This window comes from Drosophila hydei, unplaced genomic scaffold (genome assembly GCF_003285905.1).
Source record: "Drosophila hydei strain 15085-1641.00,03,60 unplaced genomic scaffold, DhydRS2 tig00000361-arrow-arrow-pilon, whole genome shotgun sequence".
Classification (NCBI taxonomy): Eukaryota; Metazoa; Arthropoda; class Insecta; order Diptera; family Drosophilidae; genus Drosophila; species Drosophila hydei.
Genome location: NW_022045717.1, coordinates 389,352 through 411,486, shown reverse-complemented (window position 1 = coordinate 411,486; position 22,135 = coordinate 389,352). Strand labels below are relative to the sequence as shown.

At 41.5% G+C, this 22,135-nt stretch overlaps 1 protein-coding gene across 1 annotated transcript in view; it reads right to left on the bottom strand.

Moving 5' to 3' along the window:
* The window catches only part of LOC111604054, a 36,703-nt gene extending 14,568 nt beyond the window's left edge, over positions 1–22,135 (bottom strand). The window contains exons 1-2 of the mRNA XM_030224121.1: positions 21,896–22,135; positions 6,155–6,322 (exon numbers count right to left, since the gene is read on the bottom strand). Of these exons, the coding sequence (XP_030079981.1) occupies positions 6,155–6,322; positions 21,896–21,927 (200 nt within the window). The 5' untranslated portion in view covers positions 21,928–22,135. The remainder of the gene's footprint in view (positions 1–6,154; positions 6,323–21,895) is intronic.

Below are 22,135 nucleotides of genomic sequence, written 5' to 3'. Positions count from 1 at the left end.
CGCACATTCCACGTGGCCATGCACTTTGCTCGCCTTTGCGCATTGCATTTGAATTTTTCTTTTTCTTTTTTTTTTGCATTACAACAAGAACACAAATATCAACTTTAAGCGAGAACTGCAATACACATAGGCACACATACATAAATATATACCCACAAATATATATAAATGTATATGTAAATGTATGCCCGCCCCTTTTGCCATGCCCTGCACAATTTTGTTTTCATGCAAAAAGGTTGAAGACCTTTCACCTACTTTTGTCGCGAACGGGGCGAACGGGGCGAACGGGGCGAGCATCGACACAGGGCGAAGAGCAAACAGTTTTTCGCTGCGCGAAGAATACGAGCGAGTGAGGCGAGCCAAGGCGAGGCAAAGACAAACAAAACAACCGTTGCTAATATGGCGCAGCGACTGCTTAATACCCTGACTTGGACAATGTTATATCTATGTATCCGTAGCAGCAACGGAAATATATAATATAAATAATAACAATCAAAATCAAAACAAAGTCATAAAAATTATCTTATCGCTGCACACTTTAGATATATGTAAATTTGAGAGCTGTATGACTTTAAAGTTGTCGGTGCACAATACATGACCGCTACGTTAATGGAAGGGTATTTCAATAGAAACAGATGCAGCAGCAAACGAGAACGGAGTGAGGACGAAAGAAGTAAAGAGGAGCCTGAACTCTGTTATGTTCGTATGTGTGAGTGTTTGTGTGTGTGCAGCTATTGTGCACTGCGCTCGTGTATTATTGTGCACATATATTTAGCACGTTTAGTATGTTCGATTTGCAGGTTTCAATACCCAGTGAGAATGAAAATACAGGGTATATTGATTCTGTTCAAGTCTATGCAGCAGTTGCATGTACAGATGAATCGATCTGGCTAGTTGATTCAGATCTCTGCATTGATATGAAAAACCGGACGACAGACGTGAGAGCTAGCGAAACTCGTGCTTGTGTGTGTGAGTGTGCATGTATGTATGCAAGAAGTATAGAATAATTGAGACATCGGCTCCGCGCTGGGCTTAAGGTATCTTCCAGTCATACACTTTCGGCTAGAGCACACTTACTCTTACTTGTTGCAATTGCCGTTGTTGCTGGTTGTCTTTGAGTATTGAAACAAGATATTTGAATATTAGCCGTTTGTAATGTAATCCAATATCGTGGCTATAGGAGCTGCAGATAACGGTGACTAATTGTAAGCCAGCACAATTCAAAAAATCAAATATAAAATATAATATAAAATTGTGTTGCCTTGCCCAACAGCTGACCCTCTTTAGTAGCTTTCTATGCGGTAGTTTGTCGCGCTTTTGTTTCTGCTTTTTCATTTATGCTTTGTTGTTTTTGCCAGCCAATCGCAAATTATTTGGGTCAATTATAAATATTAAACGCAATTAGCAATGAAATTTCAATTTCATTATCATCAACGTTGACGGCGACGCTGGCAGCACAAGAAAACCAACAAAAACAAAACAAATTTGTTGACGATGCGCACAACGCGACTGATAAGCAGGCGAATGCGAGTGAGAAAGAGAGGGCAGGCACAGAGACGGGGGTTCGGCGATGAGCTGGGCAATGCATAAGCAAGAAGTGGGCGCTGAGGGTACGTGGCGGGAGATCTGACTGCTGGCGGCACCAAACGATGTGGTCGTCGTCGTCGTCGTCGCCGACGTCAGCGTCATCGTTTATTCTCTCGCGCAATGTCAAGATTATTGTGACCTTAATTTTGGACACTGTCAAAAAATGCGTTGAGCAAACGAAATGCGTGTAAACAACAGTTAGATAAGATATATGTATGTACAGCAGCAGCATCAGAAGCTGCTGTAAAACAGCTGCTCAAATTTGAAGCCAACTGACGAATAGTCCTTGACAAATGCCAAATGGCTTATCATGGCAATTCATGCTCTCCCACTCATACCCACTACGTCAGTTATTGGTCGTTTTTTCCCTGGACGCAAGTGTCAAAACAGAAATGCTCAAATTGCAGCAGAAAAAAACAAATGGAAAAAAAACTCTTCTATCACACACATATCCACACACACACATGCACACACACACATACATTCAAATGGCCATCCGCCTGCCGCCCCAGGCGAGTTGTTGATTATCTTTGACTTGGAAATGACCTTAAACTAGGTTAAAGCTCGCCAAAGTTACCCAAGTTGAGCAGCACGTCGACTGCGACGACGACGACGACGACAGCGGCTGCTGTGCTTTTGTCTGTGCAGTGGCTGTAAATTTGAACTTTCTGTGCAGCTGAGCGTGACTGCAGCCAGAGAGAGAGAGAGAGAGAGAGCGCGCAAGAGGAAAATATTAATATTAAATAAAACTGCATGCATGGTAAAACGATGTAGGAAACGATCCAATGCAAAATGAAGCAGAGCCCGCTCAAATTAGAATGTCCACAAAAAGCTCTGCTAATTGCTTAATAATTATGTATGTAGTATGTATGCACATACATCTCCATTTAGACACATGTAAACGTATGCAATATATACATGTATTTAGGTATGCGTCTGTGTAATTAATTTCTATTTGCCAAGAGAAAGTAAAAACAAAAAAAAAAAAATGAGGGAAAAAAACCATCATTCATTGCTCATCAAATTTGACGGCAACGGTTCGTTTTCTAATGTGTGACCCCTCGCTTGTCTGCTCTCTTGACTCCTCATTGTCATTGTTGCGGTGTAGGCGTAAAGTAAGCTGCGCAGCGCCAAAAACGAGAGCGCAACACGACAAAAAGAAATGAAAAAAGAGCAACAACAACAACAACAACAGCATAACAAGGCATAACAAGGGCCAGGCAACCAGTTGGCACACAATCTCCCCTCTACCCAACAGCTGCCTACGCCTGAGCACAGCTTGAAAACGCCGAGAATGAGAGAGCTGACAACGAGACACAGTTGTTTCTATACATATATATAAATATATGTATGTATGTGTATGTGTTCGTTGCTGCGAGAGCGTTCGTGATGAGAGCGGCGGCCAAAAGGTGAATGACATGCCAGCTCACTGACTTGGCGCTAGCTACAATTCGGCTTTGACTTCGTTAATATCGAAAATGCAGAGCATTAGATGTGCTTGTTGTTGTCGTTGTTAGTTTTCATACATAGCTAAATTTGTGAAGCGGCGAACTTTCAAAAAACAAACACAACAAACGTAATGCTAAGAACGAAACGGGCGCACAGCAGAGCAGACAGTCAAAGCTTTACAGCACACAAAAGCTTGCGCTGTATGCTTCGTGCTTGCATTCGTCTGTGTTCGGCAACTGACTTCGGCAACGGCAATGACAGTGTAGCTGTGCCTCGTACTTTACATTCTGCCTCTTAGTAGGTCAACAAAATTCCGGACAATGGCCTTTCGCTTTCGTCTGAGCGTCTGCGATGCGTCGCTGTCGCTGTCGTTGTTGCGCTGTTGCTATTGCTGTTGCTGTTACTGTTGCCGTCGCTGCAACTGCAACTAGAAGCGACGCTGGCGTCGGCGCCAACAGCAAATGAGCGTGGAAATGTAAATAGAGGCGATGCAAAGACAAGAGAAGCACCGATACCCGCCCGCTCACCCACCCAACGACAAGCGAACACATGCACGCATATGCATTAGTACGTACATACGTATGTACATACATATATCGCATGCATGTTCGCTTGCATTCGCCGTGATGAACATAAAGATATTTCAGCTGTCGTCGCCGCCGCCGTCGCCGCCGCCACCGCCATCGCTGCTGCCTCCGCTATTCGATACAGTTTTTTTTTTCTAATTATTTTTTTGCTTTAGCGATGGCGTAATAGACATGTCCGCCTCCTGCTGTGGTAGCGTCTGTGTCTGCGGCTGCGACTACGACTGTGACTGCGACTGCGACTGCGGCTGTGACTGCTATCGATTGCCAGCTGGAAGCTTGTTATGCCATGTGCCATGTGCCAAGTGCCATACGCCATGTGCACTCCACGGCATCACCCCCACCAATCGAATATCTCATAGAAGAAGAGGAACAAGACGCTGCAGAAGATGAACAATCGAGACTATCTTAACTTGAACTCCAAACGAATTAAGAAGCTGAGAGCTTCTGAAAGCTTTTTCTACACATCTAACACATGGTTGTATGTCTGTATGTGTGCAAAGGAAACTTTATGTATTGGTGTAAAAAGATCTGATCAATAAGACTCAGCTAAAGGCTTGGCTGAAGATTTCTTGAATCTCAATTAAAACTGTTCTCTATCAGTGGAATCAGTGGACCAGAGTTTGCAAAAGTTAAAAGGAAATCAAGGCTCTACAACAATTGTTAAGTGTTCAATTGAACAAGTTCTAATGAGCGACTTGATCCATTGAACTATTCACTCGAATATGATTCGTTCTATTTATTGGCTAAGTTGTTTCTGAACTATTCGTTCTTTGGAGCTCAAGAAGTTTGCAGGTGCTACCATGAAGAACTTTCTAGAAGAACAAAAACTAATGGTTGAGGGCCTCGATATTTACATTTTCATAGCCTATAGGTGTGTGTGTGTGCGTATGTAGGTTAAAGGACGTTGCGTTCGTTGCACTCGCAGACTGAAGGACATCCCGAAGGGGAGATGTGGCAAGGACTGTGTGGCATGGCTTAGCCTTACATGAATAGCGGCCCAGAGCCCAGGCCAACAGCAGCAGGCAAGTCAACACATGCGAATCCTTGACGCTAGACGTCGACTGCGACTGCGACTGCAACTGCGCCTGCGACTGCGACGTCGACGTTTCAGTCACGTACTCTGAAGTGTGCTTCGAGCAGAGCGAGCCGCAACCAAAGGCAGACGTAGTCAGCTCCAGACACATGCCACAAGCCCCACGCTCGGCCATTGCATATTTATGAGGCGCACACACACACACACACAGACAAACATGCTGCAGCTACCCGGGGGAAGGTTGTTGGCACAGTTTTTATCGGAGTCCGTTGTACCCGTCGAAGGATGCGAAATCCTTCGTCGAACAACAGCCTTGGACAGCAGTTAATACAAATGCCAACGTGTACTAATAATAATACATGTATTATATAATATTATAAGTATAAGTATACGTATAAGTATAAATATTTTTATAAATGTATAAGTATTTGTAAAAGTAAAGTAAAAGTTAGTATAAGTATAAGTATAAGTATAAGTATTAGTATAAGTATAGGTATAAGCATAAGCATAAGTATAAGTATAAGTATAAGTATAAGTATAAGTATAAGTATAAGTATAAGTATAAGTATAAGTATAAGTATAAGTATAAGTATAAGTATCCGTATAAGTCTCCGTATAAGTCTCCGTCTCCGTCTCCGTCTCCGTCTCCGTCTCCGTCTCCGTCTCCGTCTCCGTCCGTCTCCGTCCCCGTCTCCGTCTCCGTCTCCGTCTCGGTCTCCGTCTCCAGTCTCCGTCTCCGTCTCCGTCTCCGTCTCCAGTCTCGGTATCCTCGCCGTCTCCGTCTACGGTCTCCGTCTCCCTCTTTCTCTCCGATGTCATCAGATCTTTGGCCCCGTGTATCCGTCCCCGGTCCGCCGTCCCGTTCTTCTCCGTCGCCGTCTCCGTCTCCGTCTCCGTCTCCGTCTCCGTCTCCGTCTCCGTCTCCGATCTCCGTCTACGCTCCGTCTCCGTCTCCGTCTCCGTCTCCGTCTCCGTCTCCCGTCTCCCTCTCGTCTCCGTCTCCGTCTCCGTCTCCGTCTCCGTCTCCGTCTCCGTCTCCGTCTCCGCGTCCGTGTCCGTGTCCGTGTCCGTGTCCGTCTCCGTTTCCGTCTCCGTCTCCCTCTCCGTCTCCGTCTCCGTCTCCGTCTCTGTCTCCGTCGTCTCCGTCTACGTCTACGTATCAGTAGTCTTAGTATCAGTGACCGAACCAGACGTTCAGTAGCACAATCGGTATAATTTGAAAAAGCTTTTTCACTAATCGATAACTATCGGTTTCACATCAAATTCAATAGCTATGTATATTAAACTGTTAAGGCTTGATAATCAATATAATATATAATATGATGATTTCATTTCTCTAGAAGACTTCCTCTTTCTATACCCCTAAACGCGATTGTTTGTGTAGTTCGATAATTTATCTAAACGGAAAATGGAGCTGAGTCTGTTTAGACGAATTGACTATGTGGTCAATTTTTGGTCGGGCTTGCCCAACTTCAATTTTTTAATGAGTATCACTTACCCCACGGCTCGGCTGCGCTGCCTCTGCTCGGTGCTGCTTCTGAATCTGAATCGATCTCTAGTTCGTATTTTATGCGTTGTGGTTCTTGTTATTTTTGTATTTGTCGCGTTGCGATTAATGTAGCTGCCAATATTCACATTGACTCTGTGGACGCGGGCAAGACGGGTGCTGCGGAAAAAAACAAGAAAAGCAAGCAAATCAAAGGTTAATAAGAGAAAATTTCTGAGATTTGTGTTTGTGTCTTCGCTATGCTTTGCGTATACAGCAACCCAAACGCTTAGTTGAAGTTTACTATAGACTAGATGTCGCTGCACTGCCAATAGAGGGCGCCAGTAAGCTTTTAGTCAGCAAAAGCTCGAACCGCCACTGGCAATATTAGCATCGGCTTAACAGCAACAACATATGTTAAACCGCTGGTTTAACAGTGCCAACAGCTGCTTAACATGCACAACTAATGTTGCATGCTTAACAGCGCGCGCAAAAACAACGGCAACACCGTCGACATGTAACGCAGACACAAACCCCACGCCTGCTGTTGAATTAAAATTAATTAACTATTAAGTATGATTGTTATTTAATCACAAGCCAAATACTTGCTGTAAAATATTACATGTAATGCATTACATATACAAATACAGGGCTAAACAACTCTCTACTGCCAACAACGCTGTTAACGGAAACGCGTGCGCTCTCTTTGCCGCTCTTCGCGGATATCGCTTAAGCACTCTCTTAACACGCTGCCCACTCTCTCACTCTTTCACTCATCGCTCTTCGTTGGCAAGTTTATTGACTTGCCTCTTACTGTGAGTCTTCTGTTTTGAAATTTGCTGTTGCTGTTGCCTTTGCTGTTGTTGTGTTTGTGTGTCAATCAGTTTCATTAACCCGGCGAATGCAACGCGACGTCAACGTCGACGTCAGGATGAAAGGTCAACAAAGTACGTTCCGCACACATACACAGGCACGCATGGCTATGCACTTGTATGCGGCCTGTGGCAACTTGAACTCTAAAATGTCACTAAATATGAAGTGACACTTGTAACCGCTGCCCCTCCCCTTCCTTAGAGTTGCACCCGCGGCACCTGCTGCAGCCGGGCGACCCCGACAAACTGCAGCACCAAATGCGGAAGAATGAATAACACAAATGAAACGAAAACAGAACAACAATAATAATAACAACAACAACTGCCAGCAGCACAATAATAACAGCGAACCAGCCAAACAGCGCTGCGTATACAGCGGATTTCCCGCTAAAATGTAATTGAACTTCAAGACGCGGGCTTGATCCCGAGAGAAGAGAGAGAGAGAAGGGAGAGAGGGAGGGTCGTTTGCCATGTTTTTCTTTATGTGTGTTCGAAACTTCAACTGAACCTAAGATCTTACTGCTTCTACTGCATATGACTTCGAATTGTTATTTATATTACAAGTTGTAGTCATGGCTAATCAGTTGAAAGTCTCATATTATTCATGTTTGAATATGCCCCAGAATAGACTAGACATTAACAGTTACTTCAATTAGTCATACGTTCAGATAAGAGAATTATGAATGTGTACCAATATTCCTCTTAGGCACTGTTACAGCTCATCATGTTTTCTCTAGAAATTTATATTATTGCAATTAAACACAAAAAACCAAACTCATAGTTGTATGTTTTCTAAGTTTCAAGTTCCCTTGTTAGCCTTGGCTCAGCCTCTTTAGCAGGTATTTCACATAATTTTAGATATAATTTATATAGAATTCCATGCCCAATTTGAGTAATCTAAACTTTATAGTTTGCCAGTTACGATAGGTTAGCAGCGTGTAACAGCATGCTGTATAATTTATGAATAACCCCATAAGCCAAAGCCCGCATTCAAAATTTTAACTCTCTAGCTCCAATAGTTCTCGAGTTACGATAGTTTGGCTACGTATAAGAGCACGTCAATAAGATTTATTATACTATTTCTGAAAGTATTTATATGCCATAGACCACTTTCTAAATTTCAACCCTCTAGCTCTAATAGTTCTCGAGTTACGATAGGCTAGCAGTATTCTAGTTGGGTTTACTATACAATTTATTAAAAACCCGATAAGCGAAAACCTACATTAAAAATTATGACTCTCTAGCTCCAATAGTTCTCGAGTTACGATAGGTTAGCTACGTATAAGAGCATTGCTTTTGCGTTTAACTATGTGGTTAGGCAGAATGCTTATGCCAGGCAGCCAATCTAGCTACTAGAGACTTTAAGCTGTGATTGTTCGGATACCATGAACTTTTAGAAGACTGCCACAGCTGGTAATAAGCGCATGTTAAAGCTGCTGTCAATTGTTTGATCCATGCACATGTTTTGCGGCTGCGGCTTCGTTTTGTTTGTCAACAGTTGGCAGCACAGAGAGGCGTTTGCGTTAGCGTTCGCCCTCGTTGTTGTTATTGTTGTTTCGCATTGTGTGCATAACAGAAGACAAACAAAAGTATTCGCCGTGTTCCGGCGGTCCCACAGCCGTCTGCATGGCCACTGAGCGGCTGCCCCCAACCCCCAGCGAACGTAGGAGTCAGCACACGGCAGCAGGCTAAAAAGGCAGGCAGAAAATAAAAATAGATTTTTCTCGGTATATAGGATAACGACCAGGAACGACCCCAAAAGCGCGGACGCACGGGCAACGACCGGCAAAAAGCAGACGCAAAAGCAAAAGAAGCACCAGAAGAAGCGGAGAGCACAAAAAATAATAAAAACCAATACAAAAAGGCAAAATCAACGCAAGTTCCGTTTGCCAGCGGGCGCTCTTAGAGTTGGTAAAGAGAGCGCAAGCCCTACTGTGTGTGGTGCGGTAGGACTTGAAGAGCGACACACACACACACACACACACACACACACATGCACAAGCATAGCTACATGAAAAGAGCGCGAGAGAGCGCCGTTGTTATTATTGTTGTTGCTGCGTGTGTTTACATGTATGTGGGCTTGTGTGTGTGTGTTTGTAGGGGTTGCTGACCTCTTCTCAGGGTCGCCAAAGGTTGTTCAACTCTACAGCAGCAACAACAACAACAACAGCTAAATAAAAAGGAGCTCAATGTATGCCGTTGCTGCGCACAAGCTGGCGTAGGGACGCGTTTGCCTGCCCAAACAACCCCGCTTGCCCGCTGCTCTATTGCCACACACACACACATACTTGTAGCGTGTGTATGTTTGGCGCTTGTTGGGCGCCAAATGTGTGCTGGTCGTTGCCCTCGGGATGCCTTTGCTCCTACCTGCCGCGCTGCTGCCATTCCTCTCTCCCTCTCTGGCCTGTTAGGGCCGTGACGTAATGTCGCAACAGGGCATTTCCCGCATTCCGCCCTCTCTTTCCCACTATCTATATCTTTCTGTGCCCCTCTCTCTCTCTCTCTCTCTCTATCGCTCTTTGGCTGGATTGTTACATTGCTTTTTGCGCGCAATGTTGCAACTTGTAGCTAGGGGTTGGATGTGAAAACACGGCTGCTGCAACGTCCCCAGCTGCAATGTTCATAGTTATACTTGTATTTACATATATATATATATATATGTGTATATATATATATATATATATATATATATATATATATATATATATATATATATATATATATATATATATATATATATATATATATTATACATATATATATGCATATGCATATATGTTTGTATGTATGTAGATTGTCTGAGGTTAGGGTTGAATGCGCGACGCGCAATTCTTGTTTTTTTTTTTTTGCTTTGTTGTGCATTTTGCAACTCTTTCTGTTGTTTTGTTTATTTATATTTTTTTTTTTTTATATTTGTGATTTTGTCTAGCAAACACTAATCCTGTTTTTATTACTTTTATCATTTGCATATCTATATACATATATATGTCTCTAGATTTATAGACAGTCTATTGCTTCGACGTATTTGCTTAGATAGTATCTATGCCTGAGCTGAAGCCGATTGTTATCTAGTTGATATAGAAATCGAGAGATATCTACATACAAACGTAGAGTATCTTATGTACAGCTAGATTTTTACTTTCTAACCAATATCTTACCCATAATCCCATTTCCAGTCTCCTTGCTTCTCGCTACGCGCCTGCCTTGTTCATAAAAATAGTAGTGCGACTGAGCACTACATTTTGAACCCAACAATTTGGCGATAGACACAATTTTTTGAAGAATTCGAAACGAATATTAAGATTATCATATATTCTCCTTTTTTTTAAATATTTTTATTTATTTTTTTTTGTTACTCCTGGTAGCACGACTTGAGCAAGAGCAAACTAACGTGTTCATAAAAATAGTAGTGACTGCAAGAATTTCGAAATTAAACTATTTAACTTTAGTCCAACCTCAGATTTTGTGCTTTACATATATATTTTTTAGTCCAATACTCAATTGCAAATCCAGAGGAATTTCGTTGCCACGCCTCTCGCACTACTTGCCACAGCTCTGCTCTGGTCGAGTCGCTTTTCAGTTGGCTTAGTGCAGCACTACTATTTTTATGAACACAACTGTATACACATACATATGTATATGTATCTCCCAATACCATTCATTTATTTAATTTCCTTATCAAAAATTCGATTTCTTATCGTGTTCTCTTTCTCTGTTGTATTTCAATATCTTTCCACATATTCAAATAAAAATCCCATTACCCAGCGAAACATCTTCTCTCTACTGCAGATTGTTTCACTTTCCATCTTCGCCTGTAGTTCGCAGGTGTAGCTGATGGGGCATACGTTGGGGAGCCTCAAATAGATACATTTTAGTATCAATAAACAATTGTCGCTTTACTTTTTGAGCAAACCTCGTCTATATTTTTGTTCATTTCCCTTTCTATATTCTCTATTTCCCTCTAGCTGGTAACTAAGTACTCTTATCTTATCTTCTTATCGATTTTTTAAGTCATTCGCTATGTTATGTCCGTTCCCAAAATAGTGAAATAGCGCATAGCATAGAGCTCTATAGCTTGATCAAAATCGTTGAGCTCCTCTCAAGATGAACGAAGATATTTGAACAAATGTTAATTTTTTTGCTCGTTTACGAAGTGACAGGGCTCCGTCCGGCTGTCGACCCGTCCGTCCGTATGTTTCAATGCAGCTAAAGAGCTGGCTATAGACGCCCATTGGAGGCGTGGGAAATCATGTAGCCTCATTTAGTACTAGAAGTTCAGCAACTGGACAATTGAATTGCTATGGGCTTGCCCTGTAGGTCGTCTATGTACTATGTACCCTTGAATAAATTTATAAACCATGCTTGGTATGGTAGCTAGACCTTCTACATTGAACAGTTCCTCTCAGGATTGATCAGGAATAAGTTGGTAAATCAGCAAAATAACTTCCATATCTGGCTCAATCTGAGAGCACAATTTCGCAGATGGATCTGCAGATATTTGAAAAGGCTCAACTGCTCTTGGACTTGTTTTCTTTCTATAGTCATTCTAGTACTATGTTGAGCGAAAATCGAATTTGATCTTTATTTTACAGTTATTTAGTCATATTTAATGATCTTTTACATTTCTAGTTACATTTTCAACTATTTTTATGTTCCTAATTTTCCGCTTTCTTTTGATTATTTCTTAATTGTTTCGAATCTTTCTAATCTCTCTCTCTCTATTTCTCTCTCTCACTCTTTCTCTCTCTCGCTTTCTCTCTCTCTCTTTTTCTCTACCTTTCTTTCTCTCTCTCATTCGCTCTCTTTCACTTGCCTTGCTAGATCAGCGCAGCTCAGCTCAGCTCTCTTGCCCTCTCTACATTGACTGACACACTCTCTCTCTCTTCCTCTCTCTCCTTCCCTCTCTCGCACTTTCTTTAGTCTCTCTCTCTCTCTCTCTCTCTTTCTCTTGCCCTTTTCCTCGTCTGCAAATGTGACTTAGATTGACCGCGTATCAGTAGCGACAACAGTCGGCGCTGATGGCGCGTGCTCGTTTTTATCGGTCATTAGCCTCGTGCACAGCAACAGCAACAGCAGCAGCAGCAGCAGTAGCAGCAGCGGCGACATAGTCAGAACCACCCTAGGGTGAGCCTATTGAGCCTCTGGGCTGTGCGCCTGGTGGCCATAATCAATGCGTCACATAGGCCCGTGGTGGCTATCAATCACACACACACACACACACACACACAGACACACACGCACACACACACACACACACGCACTAGACGACGCCTACAACAGCAGAGAAAAGCACAAGAAAAGAAAAAACATATAAAAGCACAAAAAATGTCAAAAGCCATGACCGTGAAGTTTAACGCCCTCTGGGGGCGATGCCACAGTACCCAGCTTGGTCTATCGTCGTTGCCGCTGCGGCTGCTGCTGCTGCTACAGCTATTGTTGTTGTTGTTACAATTATTGTTCTCATTGCTGCTGCTGCTGCTGTTATCTTTGGCGCCCACCGGCTTTGCGTGCTGCTCGCTTCAAAAGGGCCCAGTCCTCCCACTTGCTCTTGCTCTAGCAACAGCCGATAGCAGCAGCCTCTTTCGCTGCCTATGCCAGTTCTTCTTCTTCTGCTTCTGCTTCTGCTTCTCCTTCTGCTGCTTCTTCGTTGTTGTTTTTGTGGCTTGACATTGAACTCGAAAATTTGACGCGCGCCGCTGGGCAAAAGCGCTGCCGCTGCCGCTGCCGCTGCTGCTCAAACTCGAGCACCCTCCACTTCAATTTTCTTTTCTCTCTCTCTCCCTCCTTCTCTTTAGCTAGAGCACGCTTCTGTTTTCATATACGCACACACACAGACATACACAGTTGCTTGCGCTCACACACACACACACACTCTCTCTCTCTCTTTCTCTCTCTGTCGCACTCGCTGCCCGCTTATTAGCAATTTTCGTTACAACAACTTTACTGTTGTTGCTGTTGTTGTTGTTACTGCTCTGCTCTGCTTCTGCTTCCTCTTCTGCACACTGTTTTTGTTGTTATTATTGCTGTATCGCTTCCTCCGCAGCTGTGGACGCAGCAAGTTCATCGAACTTTTCGGGTAGAAAGCGCTAAAAACCTTTTTTACTTTTCAAGCTTTTGGATTTGGCTTTTGTTGCCGTGATCTGCCACTCTCGCTCTCGCTCTCGCTCTCTCTCGCTCTCTCTCTCTCTCTCTCTCTCTCTCTCTCTCTCTCTCTCTCTGTCTCTCACGTGTGATAATTTACGACTGTAGCCCAAACTACAAATTGTATTGCGCTGACTAATCATAAATTGTAACTAGGATGATGTTACGATGATAATGTCGACCCTCTTCCCTCTCCCTCTCCCCCTCTCTCTCTCTCTCTCTCTCTCTCTCTCTCTCTCTCTCTCTCTCTCCCTCTCTCTCTCCCTCTCTCTGTCGTTCACTGTCTCATTCACTCTATCATAATGATGATTATGGTGATAGTGATAATGATGATCTCTTGACTATGGTATTTTCAGAAAATAGAAAAATGAAATTGATGTGAAATGTTAAAATTGCTTTATTTCTAACGAAATGCCAATTGAAACATTACAATTCAGGCCATATGAAGGCCTGGTCATGGCAGACACATACATATATTCCTGATCCTGAGAACGAACCTTCTGTCCAGACCTGTGAATGCACAGCTCTTCAAGTTCTACATATCGAATCAAGTTTTTCACTTTATACATAGGTATATTCTAAGGGACTGAAATTATAATGTTCGAATAGCTGTTGAGTCGTTAGCTTCATACATTCGAAATCCACTTGGAGCAAATATAAAATTGCAAATATGTAAAGTAAGCTGAAGTTGAAGGCAAAAAGAATAAAAGCATAAAACAAAAGCGGTCCGAAAACAGTTAAATTCAATTGTCGATCTGAAGGGAATTGATACGATTCAATGGACGATGGACCACATAAATTATGGATGGAGAGAGAGAAAGAAATAGAGCGATAAAGAGAGAAAGAGAGAGAGAGATAGCTAAAGTGATAGAGGTGGAGAGATAGACAGATAGAGAGAGATAGATTGAGATCTCTCTATATATAAATAGAGAGAGAGGAGATAAAGAGTGATAGATAGAAAGAGATAGATAGAGAGATTTATAAATAGAGAGAGAAAGAGAGATTAATAGAGATATATAAAGATAGATAGATAGTTACTCTAGTCTCCAATAAGTAGTCTCTAAAGTCAGTAATTTCAATAATTGGGCGTAACCAATAAAAATCTTAACAATAGATTTAGTGGCAACACGGCAAAACCACATGATCCACATGATCCACATTTCAATGTCTATGACTGGAGTTCAGACGATCAGCCAGATGCATCTTTAAACTAAGATTTCTTTTATATACGTAACTATAAATATGCAATTAACATATTAAGGTAAAACGCATTCTAGTAGGCGATCATTATACTCAATCAATAATCAATTTCATTCCAAGAGCTTTGCAGAGCCAACAAGAAATGCACTCACACATGCATGCATGAATATGTAGTTGTATGTAAATAAAAAAAAATGAAAATTAATTTCATAAATGACGGCACAAAGACTACACTAACATGAGAAGTCAGCCGCAGCAGCAGCAGCAACAACAATGACAGCAAAAGCAAGGGCAAAAACAACAACCAATTTTATGAAAGTCACAGTCAAGGTCAACATGCGTGCAAAGACACACAACGCAACAATGGCGCAAAAGAGACAGCGGTAAATGCATACATATACATATATGCTATGCGCACACAACGCAGTGGGTGCGAGAGTGCGATCGAACTATGTGAGTCTGTATGTATGTTCTGCCGCATTGTATTTATACTTCACGCTTGCTTTCACGCACTCGCTCGCTCGCTCGCTCGCTGCTGGACTATGGATTAAGCTACAAAGAATTTGCACGAAGTGAGAGAGCAGATAGCGCGAGCGAGAGCAAGAGCGAGAGCGTCTAAATTGAAAGCACGACCAGTCCATGTGTGCGAGTGTGAGTGTGGGTGCGGCGATCGTTTATATTGACGGCGACAAGGAAGTGCAGCGCAGTGAAGCTCATTGGCATTTGGGCATCAGCTTTGCTGCTTGGAGTCATCGGGCAATAAAGAAACGCAGAGAGGCCAGCACAGCGCAAAATACAAAACATTGAGCGAACAAAACATCAGCAATAAATGAAATCAAAGTAATTTCATTTTGCCGTCGTTCAGACAGAAATGCTGACTTGTGCCGCTGCTGTCGCAGTCGTGAACAATGACTCACTTGCTCCCCAGCGGTAGTAGCAGAAGCAGCAGCAGCAGCAGCAGCAGCAACAGCAACAGCAACAGCAGAAGCACCAGCAGTACCAGCACACACATACGCAGATGCAGATGCTCTCTTACACAAACACAGACACAGATACAAACGCACACAAGCAGCACAAAAGGAAAACAAATGGCTAGGTCGGTCGTTCACCTGCGTTCGCTTTGGCGTTGAAGTCAAAGAGAGCGGCGAACACAACTTAAGAGAGTCAACGAACAAATCGTGTGCGCGCCCCCACAGATGAGAGCAAAACTCTGTTTATATTGTTTTGTGTGTATGAGTGTATGGCCGGCCGGTCGTTCATTGCTCTCGAATGTTGCTCTCTTACGTTGAGTATTTCATAACGCTTCTGGTTTTTCTTGTTGTTGTATTCGTGTCAATGTTCTATCGCGTTTGTGTTGTTGCTTTCGCTCTTGTTTAGGGTTTAATGACATTGCCGGTTTTCAGTTTTTTCCTTCTTTTTTGCGCTTGTTCGTTTGCCTGCTTGTTTATTTATTCTTGCAAGGCAAATAGCAGCACAACCGACGCGTCGCCATACAGGCGACAAAGAAGATAGTAGACGATTATCCACAAATTTACGTAACTTAACGTACTTATAATAATATATTACTATTTATGTAATTATGCGTACAAATGCTTTTTAAAGATTTCGAATGCCAATAAAAATATTTGCTAGGAGATAATTATTTAGGAGATCTGAACCGTTTATTATTCTTATTCAAAATACATATATATGAAAATATGTATTCATTTGTATAAGTATGTATAGGCACCTATAAAAATTGACATGTACATCTGCGTTATAACTTGTAACGAGCCAGAATGTAAGTGACGAATTTGTGAGGTGTACAGCATGAGTAGCGGCTGCGTTGATGACGAAGCCAACCTACTACGACGGTACGGCTTTTCTCTGTGGTATTTTTAACATATCTATGATTTGTAACATCACATTTTAATAGGTTTATCACGATTGACACTATGTATATGTGTGATAAGCTAATTTAACAACCTAAATGTACACAGGAATACATAAATATGTATATACATACACATGCTAAATGATTTTTTTCAAGGTAGATATCATTTAATTACCCTGGAGATAATATAATCTGTAAAATTCAGAAGAGTTTTAAATATTTGATATTGATAAATGTTCCTCAACATTTTTATAGGGCATTCTAAAGTCGAGATGTGCTTATGGCATTTACTTGCATTATTTTCAGTTGTTGCTGCTGTCAGTCGTTGGGTAGCTACGCTTCCTCGTATTCATTCGTTGCTGCCGACGTCGCGACGTCGCTGCTTTAAGCTTTTTCTTCATCATTTTTTGCTTTTGTTTTAGCGCTCGCACAAATGTGTGTTAGCGGCGGTCATTCACACCGAACGTGCCCTTTCGAGAGTAGTGCGAGCTCTCTCCCTCTCTCACACCAACACACATATAGTCGGCACTCTCACAAGAGAAACAGTGCGTGCAATATGTGTGTGTGTGCATGTGTATATACGTAACTGCGAGCGTTGCTGTATGCGTATGCGTATCCGTATGCGTGCGTAGTGTGTAGTAGTACAATGGCAACAACCGCAGAAACTCAAAGTTTAACTTGTGAGATATACGAAACGATATTTATACGCATTGATTATGAATATATTATTTGTCGCTTTACGTGAATATGCAAAATGTAAAAGCATAAATATAATTAACCAGCTGCTGTTTCCCATGTAATTTGTAATTTTAGCAATGCGCCTTCCGCATCCGATTGACGTCACTGTGCAAAATTACGCAATTTTGTGTGGCCTGGCGACGGTAACGAGTGACTAATTTAACCATATCTTTAATATATATATAAATATACATATATATATGTATATATATATATATATAGTTATATTTATACATACATATGTATATACACGCGCTCAGTCACTAACACAGGCAAGCATACGCATGTACACACGGATAGATTGAAGCAAGACAAAAACATCAGAGCTGTGGACTAGTGTAAAAGTAAAAGGTCATTGAACGAACATTGTACCTATTTCTGCTATTTACACACTCACACACACATATTTGTATATATACACTTACACACTCATACATAGTGTAAGCGATTGTTACAACCACGCACACAAATGTATTCGCAAAACTAAAAACAACAACCACAACAAACAAATAAAGCGAAGCCAAGTACTTCGCCTTAAACTCACACACACACACACACACAAACATATGTACATACAAGCATATTCGCCGCAGTAAGCGAAAATGGAGAAATTGGAGAAATGGAAATGGTGAAATGCCTGAGCTGAAACGAAATAAAGTAATGGGCAAGGGCAAAGCGTTGGAAAGCGCCGCCACTGGCAAACGCAAAAAAAAAAAACAAGAAATCAAATAATAGACAAATGACAAGTGAGATTGCGAGCAAGTGAGAAAGAGAGAGAGCTGGTTGGATCGAGCGGGGCAGAGTGAGACACACACAGTGTATGAAATATGAGGATCAGACAAACTGCAGCCACAGTCGCAGCGCAGCTGCCGAGTAGTCGCTGCAGCGAAGATCCCTGCACATTACGAACGCATTTGAATATGTTTTATCTGAATTGTAAGCACATTCCACAATGTTTGGCGGCTCGGGGCGTATATGCCCTGACAAAAAACCTGAACTACTATGCTCCAACTACTATTCATACCTTCCAGTTATCAGATATATAATATATATATATATATATAAGGTTAATTAAATATATATATATGTATATATGCTATATTCTAAATGAATACATATTCGATATCGAAAGTCGAACAACAAGCAACGGCATTTAATCTGCTTGTTTGTGGCGTGCTTTTCACTTCTTCTGCCTTAAAGAAAGCGGCGAAAATTGCAACAAAAGGTTTACAAAACGACCAACTCGACAAAAAAGTTAGTGTAAAGTGATACCAAACGTATCCAATGTTGGCCCATGACTCAGACATCGCTTGCTGGAATCCGACTGGCACCTGAAGTGAACTATTATGGGAGTAGTATTGTTAAAGAGATCAATATACTATCGATAGAAGCTTTAAAATTGACGATCACTATATAACTAAATTGGGGAAAGCTACTAGAGGTTCTAGAAAACTCAATCAGATAATATTCCGATTGCAAATTTAAGTTCACTGGTATTTCGATTAATATAATTCAATTCGTGTGACTGATAATGATCTTGGTATAGAAAACATGCAGGAATGTATGTGTATAAAATATGGCTATATTTAATATGTATGTTTTATATATATACTTGGAAGAAGGTCTTTCACAAAGAGAAGCTGACTACATTTTATATATATGATGTGTGTTTGAGTGCATGATAGTGTGCTTATACTTCCAGGCATCCCTATATCACGTATACTTCAAAGTATTGTCACTGCTATCAAATAGCAAATTACAGCAGCAACAACAACAAGAACAACAGGAGCGATAAGCGACATGTGACTGATTGGGATCAAGTAACTCCGTGTAAATATATATGTACACTATACAGTTAATTATATATTATATATATATATATATATATATATATATATATATATATATATATATATATATATATATATTTATTTATTTATTTATATGTATAAGCACACTATAGATCTGCGTCTGGTTATTAAAACAAAACCAGATAAGAGTGCATAAACGTACAGGTGCTCATAAAGCAATGTAACGAATAGCAAGTAACAAGTAGCGAGTAGCGAGTAACGTTTAACGAGTAACGATTAACGCGTAAGGAGTAGTGAGAAATGCATTTAATAAACCTCAAGTTCAATGGCATTGATTAAAAGGCAGATCGAAATGCAACAAAAGAAAACAAAGAGAATGAGAGAGGCAAAAAGAACGCAGTCGTTGTTCCACACTGCGCTATACTCTACACACAATGCTTAAGCAACGGTCAAAGCAGAAATTAGCTAATTTCCATTTAGTTAATTTACTATCAAGACGAGCGTGCGCATATGCCCGCTGTTGCCATGCCCGAACAGTGTATTGAAACAGTGGCAATATTATAAATGAAAAGCGTCTTGTAATGTCCGAGGGTTGGGCTGGGTTTAGATTGGATTCGATTCGATTGGGTTGGGTTTGGTTGGTCTGAGCTGGGCTGTTGGCAAGACAGCCGCTTACAGCTGCCCTTGCCGTTGCCCTTGCCCTTGCCCTTGCCCCCGTCCATTGCTAAGCGGTCATCCCCCGTTTCTACGCTTCTAGATTAGCTGCCAAGCGGGAAGTAGGAAGGCAGATACACACAGAGAGAGAGAGAGAGAGAGAGAGAGCGAGCAAGTAACAGGGAATTTGGAAGTTTGTTTTTGTTTCTTTTTGGTTACAAATCATTTCTACTGTACGAATATTGAACGCGCTTTCCTGTACGCGCGTGTGTGTAAGTGTGTGCATGAGCATTTTCTACCTCTCACATAATTGGGTGCTTTGCCAGTGCGTGCGTGCTGGGAGTTTGTGTGTGTGAATTCTCTCTTTATCCCTCACACACACACACATGCGAACGCATGCGGCTGCATATCGCTACACATGTAAAATGGGGGTTACATGACATTGAAACCATTTTTGAAGGTTTGAGCGGCTTTTTTCGGTGCTGCTTCTGCTTCTGCTTTTTCTTTTTCTATGTAACTGTATAATACACATGCATACATACACACACATATAGAAAAGCATGTGTTTCCTGGAGAACCCCTTTCAATGTTGAATGTTGTTGACAGAGGAACAACAAGAAAAACCGACAGCATCCAAAAAATGTCCACATACATATCTGTATACCTTTAAATACATACACATATTCATATATGTACATATCCCTGACAATATTCAAATTAGTCGCAAATTCATTTGGAAACGAGAGAATAATCCATAAAAGCTTCATTTCTTCTATAAATAATGAGGCCGGGTCTGGCTTCAATTAGATTCAGGCATTGTTTAAGAGTTACTTCTGCATGATTGGACAAAGTAACCAAAAAAAAAACTATATGTAGAACTCCAGATTCGCGCTTCAGATCTACCAAAACTGAGTTCACAATTTTTTTTATCCGGACAGTATTTATACAGTGAAAACTGTGCCAAAGAACAGCAAAGGCTTACTAACTTTTTGAGATTACTTGCTTGACAAGGTCTAAATTAAAAAATTGTGAAAATAACAACTAACTTAAAGTAATCAAAAGTAAATAAAATGGTACTAAATGAATTCTTTCAATGTACATATTTTATTTACTTTAATTAAGCTGAGAAAAGCTTCATAATATTTAAATGAGGGATTTTCCTTTCTTGGTTTTATAAGTTCCCAACGCTTTAACAATGTTTTATTAGCTATGTTTTTTTTCTTTATATGCATGAATGTGTCCGTGCACATACATGTGCCCTTGTCACTATATTCTCAGCAATTACACTGAACTGTTACCAAGTCCAATTCAATTAACTTCAACTCAACTCAAATATATGTATAAAAAATACGTAGCAAAATACGCTGTTTAATACTCATGGTATGTCTGTCTCTCTCTTACGCACGCTCTGTTGTTGTTGGGCAGCGCAAAACGTTTCACAACAGTTTGTTATCGATGCGTTCGCTAACCCACCCGCTACTCTCTCTCTCTCTCTCTTTCTTACACGCACAGATACACGCACCCATACAGTAAGCAATCAGGAAAAGAATTGTAAAGAGCACATGATGAACGACCGATGAATGCTCTTTCCTTTAAGCAACATAATAAGAATAGTCAAATTTGCTTTAAGTTTGTTTCAGCTAGTCATGAATTATTTTTTTTTTATTCTTTGGTCTATCTTCTGTGTAGGTGTAAAGTAATGTTAACAGCAGGCTTAAGGGCACACAGGCACATTGAACTTAAAGAGCTGAATATCAGCAAAGGGTTAGATCGCAATCTCAATCTGTGTCAAATTGCATCACATTACAACGCGCAGACACACAGACACACGCATACGCGTGCATAATTGCAATCACAGCTGAAAGGGCATACAAAAAGCAGCAACATAAAGCGGCGACAACAACATTCACGACAATCACAGCCGCTCGAGAGTCAACAGTCGATTGTTTATCAATGTGTAAATAAAAGCGTCTTTGCTCGTTCTTGTATGCGTAAGTACATGTGTGTGTGTGTGTGTGTGCGTGTGTGTGTGTGTGTGTGTGTGTTTGTGTTTGTTTCGTTGCCCAAAAATTTCAATAGCAAAGGTCAATGAACTTGCGCCGTGCCAGTGCCTGGCGTTTGTATTCTCTCTTTCACTCACACACATACACCAAACGTGTGTGTGTGTGCATATTGCGTTCCGCATTGCGCTCTGGTATGGTTCTCTTGCTATGCTCGCCCGCTCTTATAGCATTTGCGGCTCTCTTAGTCGTTTGTTCGCTGCTTCCTCGTTGTGTTTCATTCATAAACAGAGAGCGTCAGATATCGGCCAGGCCAACGAACTAAGGGCCGTGTGCGCTGCTTAACATGTGCTTTGGCCCCCCGGTCCCCTATTCCCTGCCCTTCACACTCACATGCACACTTTAAACCACCTTTCAAGCTGTGTTATGCTAAATATGTATTGCATTTATTGAATGTTACTCACATTAACTGTCGACGTCCTTGCAGCGGCGGCATTTTTGTGGCCGAATGGCGTTCATTTAGTGTGTTCCAATTGTTAGCTTTGGCTCAAGCGCGGCGGCGGCTGCTGCTGCTGCTGCTGCTATTGCTATGTTGGAGGCGTAATCGTAATCCATGCTCTGCCTGCGAGCTTTAACAGTTAAGCCTGGCTTTCAACTAACACTTGCTGAAGTTTTTGCTGCTGCTGCTGCTGTTTTAACTTTAA